The sequence below is a fragment of the Zonotrichia albicollis genome, chromosome 3, assembly GCF_047830755.1.
Source record: "Zonotrichia albicollis isolate bZonAlb1 chromosome 3, bZonAlb1.hap1, whole genome shotgun sequence".
Taxonomy (NCBI): domain Eukaryota; kingdom Metazoa; phylum Chordata; class Aves; order Passeriformes; family Passerellidae; genus Zonotrichia; species Zonotrichia albicollis.
In genome coordinates, this window is record NC_133821.1 from 79,169,793 (window position 1) to 79,175,792 (window position 6,000).

A 6,000-nucleotide genomic window follows, 5' to 3' on the forward strand; every position below is an offset into this window, starting at 1 on the left:
GAAATGTTCCTGCTGGATAGTGAGGAATATCCAAATATTTTTAAAGTGTGTTCTGGTTTGTTGGGAGCCTCTGTGACCTAACAGCATCAGTGTGGAGTTAATAATATAGGAGAACCTTAACTCTATGCAGAATCTGATGTCTGCAGAGGCTTGTAATTTATTAGTCTGTTTTCATCAGGGCTAGTCCACTATAACTATGGTCCACTTTAGGAGCCACTCAAAGTATTCACTTCTAGTTTATAAATACCTAACAACAAAAATATGGTGGGTGGATGCATCTGATAAATTAAACACAAGAAACCAGTGCTGAAGTGTTGGTCTGCAGGTTAGGGAATACTGTAAATCAGTAATCTAACCTTTCTTTTTGCAATTTTCCCTGTGAAAGGGAGCGTTAAGGAGAGGCCTGTAAGAGTATGAGACAGTTTTCTGGAGAGGCTCCTCAGTGCACAACAGGCAGCAAAAGAAACAGTGCCCTACTTTTCCTTTCCCTTGCCTTGCAGTAAAACCCACATATGAAACTAAGCCAAGTACTGCTCGTGTTTGAAAATGGGAGGTGCTGCAGTAAGCAAAGCAGAACCACGCTGTGACCACAACATGGATAATTGAGAGCCTAAATATAAATACAAAGAACATGTGAGGAAACCATGCCAGGGCTGCTTACAGTGACAGGATAGGAATGTGATCCCTGCCCAGACACTGCAAATGGATATCAGTAGGAGGAAATTACCCTGACAAGATAAGAGGAAGAGGGGTTTTGTAATCCTAACATGAAATGAGAATCTAGAGGTGGATGGTCAGGAAAGGCTGAATGATACAGATGGTTTTTTCTAAGCATCCTTAATAATTAAACACAGCCAGGACATGAGGATACAGACTAAAGATCACATCCTAGGTTACAGCTAAGTTATTGGCCTAAATGCTATGTAATGTTAGGATTTTGTTCCCTGTCATGGCTTAACCCCAGCCAGTAATTTAAATACCACACAGACACTTGCTCACTCCCACTGCCCACTCCCAGGCCCCCCAAAGGTGGGATGGGGAGGAGAAGCAGAAAAAAAGGTAAAACTTTTTCTGTTTGTCTTGACAGGGTAATATCCTCCTGCTGATATCCAAGAGGTTGAGATAATAACAGTTTATTAACTGAAATAAAGTAAAATATTATAATAATTTTATTGGAAATGAAAAAAGAGAGGCATATTAGCCAAGAAAAACAAATTATGCACATTACAGTTTCTCCCAGCTTCTTGTGCACGTCCTCACTGGCAGAGCATGAGAAACTGAAAAGTCCTTGACGTAGGATGAACTCTACTTATCAGAAACTAAAACATCAGTGTGTTACCAACATTATTCTCATACTAAATCAAAACACGACATTGTACCAGCTACTAGGGAGAAAGTTAACTCTATCCTAACCAAAACCAGACATTTCTACAAGTCAAAGTGTTGAGTGGATAAATGAATCTGCATTGAAGAAGGTGATTGAATTATTCCTCACAAATAAGTTTACAAAAAAATATGAGGTTTTGGGACTCCTCAAAAGGGCTTCCTCCAAGAACAAAGTGGAGGTTTCCCCAGAAAGGACAGTGTCAAGGAAGCCAGGGAGAGGATAAGCTAACAGAAAGTGCAACATCAGGGTGTTGGTTTCTAGATTCAGTCATGGAGAAACAGAAGTGTCCCTGCTGGTTCTCCTGCAGAGCTGCTTGGCAGGACCTGCTAAGTCAGGAGAATGAGTTCTGCAGATATTTTTCAGCAGGGGACTGGGGCAGGGCAAGCACAAAGCCTGCAGTCAGTGTGCAGGCTTGCTCTGAAACACATCTGCATGCTTGTGGTGCCAGTGTTACCTCTGGTACTGTTAAAAAGAGAGTACTGGGAGAGAGGTGTAAACTAAAGCTTAGAGTAGCTTGCAGTTAATGTGTGGTGAAAAGCACTTCAGCTTTTCAGCAGAGGAATCAAGGGGTTACAAAGAAAAGAAAAAGTAGCAAAGAGCCTGTCCTTACTCTCAGAGTCAAGCAAGATGAGTCACCATCCTTGGAGGTATTTAAAAGTCTGTAGGGACATGGTTCAGTGGTGGACTTGGCAGTGTTAGGTTAACAACTGGACTCAGTGATCTGAAGGGTCTTTTCCAACCTAAATATTTCTATGATTCTGTGAAGGTAATCGACTTTTACTTTTTTCTTCTGAGTGAGAGAGGGAGAGCTGTGGTTCTTTAGTGGAGATGTTTTGCTTGGCATTTGGCTTGTCTTGTGAGCAGCTTCGCTGTGTTTTAGTTTGGGAACACTCGACTATGATAGAAACTGTACTAACCCACACAGAGGGAGGGAGTGCAGGTCAGCAGCAGTGAGCTCCTGGGCTGACACTGAAGGCAATCTGCTGGACAACCCTGGGAGCCAGGAGTAGCACAGTTTGTCTTGAAGTCCCTGCAGCATGACCTCATAGAATGTTTTCACAAAGGCCCACACTCAGGTGAGGGTTTCAGAAATTCATCCTAATTTCTAGAATTTTGAATTTTCCACTTTTTTGCAATGCATTTGTTTTCCTTAAGCACATGTCATAGTACATTTCACAGTTCCTGCTGTCAGAGAGGGAAAACACCAAATCCTGCTCATTGTGAGTAAGCCAAGGGGGTAACCATAGGACCAGTGTTCTGCTCATCACTTGATCCTAAAAACCCTCTACTGAGAAAGAAAATATTCCAGGTTACCTTGCAGTGTTTGAGGAGCTGAAGTAGGACATCAGTGTGGTCATGTTTCGCTTGTCTTAACCAAAAGAAATTAGTATGAGTGAGCAAACTACATGTGTTGTAGATATAGTTGTACTTGGTTAATTTTCCTGTAATTCACTGTGGCTTTGTATGCCCTTCACAGGCATGAATAACCGGGAAGTCTTGGAGCAAGTAGAACGAGGTTATCGGATGCCATGTCCTCAGGACTGTCCCATCTCCTTGCATGAGCTTATGATTCACTGCTGGAAAAAAGACCCAGAGGAGCGTCCAACTTTTGAATATTTACAGGGTTTTCTTGAAGACTACTTCACTGCAACAGAACCCCAGTACCAGCCTGGTGACAACCTGTAAATCCTTGGTTTCCAGACACTGTCATGAATTACCAGGAATTTCTCAGCCCTGTCCCACCTGCTCTCCACCTTCCAACTCTGTGATCGGCTTCTCCAGAGTGCAACATCTTCCAGCACTGCAGTGCACAGGAGGGGCTGCAGCTGGGAACTTCCACAGCCCTTGCCTACAACCACTTGTCCTAATAATCTGAATGTCCTGGATGAAAAGGAGAAAAACACTTGTTTTTTCCTAATCAAAGACTCCAAAACTGCATTGTATTGATGTTATGTAAACTGCAAAACCTCTGTTCATTGTAAATAGTAACTCAGTGCCAATAACTGATCCTAGTGCTTTCCTTTTTTTAAAATGCAGAACCTATGTGATTTTAACTAGTCTTCTCCTGATTCAACTAAAAGTATTATTTTCCAGAAGTGGCCTCTTTGTCTAAAACATTTTTTTTTTCATGTTTTAACAAATAAAAAAATCAGGACAGGTGTTTGGGTTTTTGCTTTTTTATATATAAAATATATATAATATATATACATACCTGTACATACAGTATATGGGTGCTATTGCAGAGGAGGCTCATTTGGAATTGAATGACTCCTGATGCAGCTGTACCCAGAAAGCGATAATTTTACTGCAGACATGAAAACACTGGTGGGATTCTGAAAGCCAGTGATCTAATTTTTGGCTTTTGCCAAGCATGATTTTTTTAAATTGGATTGCACTTTTTGTTTATGATTATGTACCTGTAGATGGTTGTAACTTTGCTCTTTCAGGAATCACGTGCTGTATTTACAGTAATGTTTCCAATGTTTGACAAGTGTGTGATGATTTGTTCTTGAAATTAAAACGAACATATTTAAAGCAAGAAAACTACACCATCACCGTTTGAACTGGAAAATTGAAACTGCAAGGACTTCTTGTATCAAAACATGTATACTGAATTGTTTCAAAAAAATTTATTAAGCAGTGTAACCACATTCAGATGGTCTTAAAATAATAGCATTTTAGCCATGTCCCCCTGCTAAACTGTTGGTCATGCAACTAGGATTTTTCTGTTTTATGTGTAACATTTTTCCATTGTAAAATAAGTGTGTTGAGTGTCCTGTACTGCTAATGAAATTACTTTCTCTGTGTCTGCAAGTTCTCCAGTGGAATTACTATGCACTTCTTTACATTTCATGGGGGATGCACAGAACAAAGTATTACCTTTTCAGTTGTCTGTACCAGCCTTGAATTACTTACGTTTAACCAAAAAACACAAAAAAAAAATTCCTTTCTATTTCTATTGAGTTTTTAATACTGAGTTGCAAATTTTAAAGTCTTAATTACATTTTGTTATGGTTTATTCACAAGTTTACATTTTAAAACTGTTTAACTTTCTTAATTTAGTAATTAAAAAACAAAAGAGCATTTTACATTTGGATAGTTGTTTTTTTGTTTAAACTGTGGAGCTAATGGTGGACATGAGATGAAAAACTTTTCAAGAAGGGGTGTCATGCCATTTGGGGCATGACATTTCATAGGAGTATGCAGACCAATTACCTATGGGACATCATTTTCCAAATTATGAAGTCAATATGTTTTGAAATAGCTGGAGTTCAACTGTAAGGAAGAAGGCTGAATGCATAGCTAGTCTCTCCTTTCTCTCTTCTACAGCAGTTTGTTCTTTATTAGTTCTGTTGCATTTAACATGAATACTTTTACATTTAAAAGTGTTGCAGGAAAAGCTTTTCTATGTCTTGTATTGCTGTTACTGCTTTAAAAGATTGTGGCCAACTAAGACTTCCTGACAGTTGAAACTTTTTTTTTTTAAATTATTTAGTACTTAGATTGTGAATTCATACTCTGAAGATTCACACATTTTCTAAAGAGAACCTTTCTTCATTTGTGAAAACTAACCCAATAATCAATTGAGATTCAGAGAACAAATTGTCATAGTTTTAATATTTTCTATACAAAACTGACTGAAAATCCTCTTGCAAAGGAGGCTTCCACACTTAGCCTTTCTCAAAGTGTGAATTTATACGGCAATGTTGCTTGTTACCAGATTTCCATGATAAATTGGTTAACGTTTTACATGTAGAGTCTATAAGTAATGTTATGTACATTATCTACTCAATGTTGCTGTACCTGTAGCTGTGGAGTACTGAAGAGGCCATGATCCTTGTTGGACTTCTAGCTTCCTCTTAGTACTTACAAAGCAAGTCGTGGCCCTCTTTTTTTTCCCACAGCTACCCCCCTGCCTTAAAATACCATCCATGGAACTGAGGACTCCATAGTAACTCAGCGGGCTGGCGAAGCCAAAATATCACCTCCTCAGCCCAGAGCCCGGTGGCGAAGCGTGGCCGCGCTGCCAAGTTCCTTAGCAGCCTTTGCCATGCCACAAACTTAAGCGCAGTTTCCATCTGCAATGCGGGACGAGCCTAAAACGTTAGTTTGCCTATGTTTCTCATTGGAAGTAAGACTCAGATGGGGCGTTGTTGGGGTTTTATGGCCTTGATTTCTGATTCTTGGGTTTGCTGTTTCTTGTATTGCATTCGGTCTCTGAATACCACGTTGGTCTCTGCCGGATCTCTGCCTGCAGCTGGCTTGTGTGCAGACTGGTGCCACTGTTGAGTGGCAAATCCAGACCATCTCTCATCGGTAGCTCTTCTGCTTCTTTTTCTTAATGTTGGGAGTTTTGTTGTTTGGGTTTTTTAATCTCTCAAATAAAAACATTAGCAAAAAATTTAAACAAGGTTGTTAGGTTTTTTTGCTATAAATTAATAAAAGCCTTTTCTTAAGCACTGCGTATACACCACAAGTAGTTGTGTGGTGACTCTAAAAGTAGAATTTGTGAGATTAGGAATCTTCTGTTCCTTCCAATAATTTTTAAATGTAAGACTAAATAAATTCCACCCAGGTAAAAACAATTGACCAAATGCTCCCCTCACCAGCCC

General features: G+C 39.6%; 1 protein-coding gene across 2 annotated transcripts in view; it reads left to right on the top strand.

Annotated features, from left to right (window-relative positions):
* The window catches only part of FYN (FYN proto-oncogene, Src family tyrosine kinase), a 53,825-nt gene extending 48,027 nt beyond the window's left edge, over positions 1–5,798 (top strand). For both annotated transcript variants that reach the window (XM_005485044.4, XM_005485046.4), the window contains exon 12: positions 2,865–5,798. In XM_005485044.4, the coding sequence (XP_005485101.1) occupies positions 2,865–3,073 (209 nt within the window). In that variant the 3' untranslated portion in view covers positions 3,074–5,798. The remainder of the gene's footprint in view (positions 1–2,864) is intronic.
* The last annotated feature ends 202 nt before the right edge of the window (positions 5,799–6,000 follow it).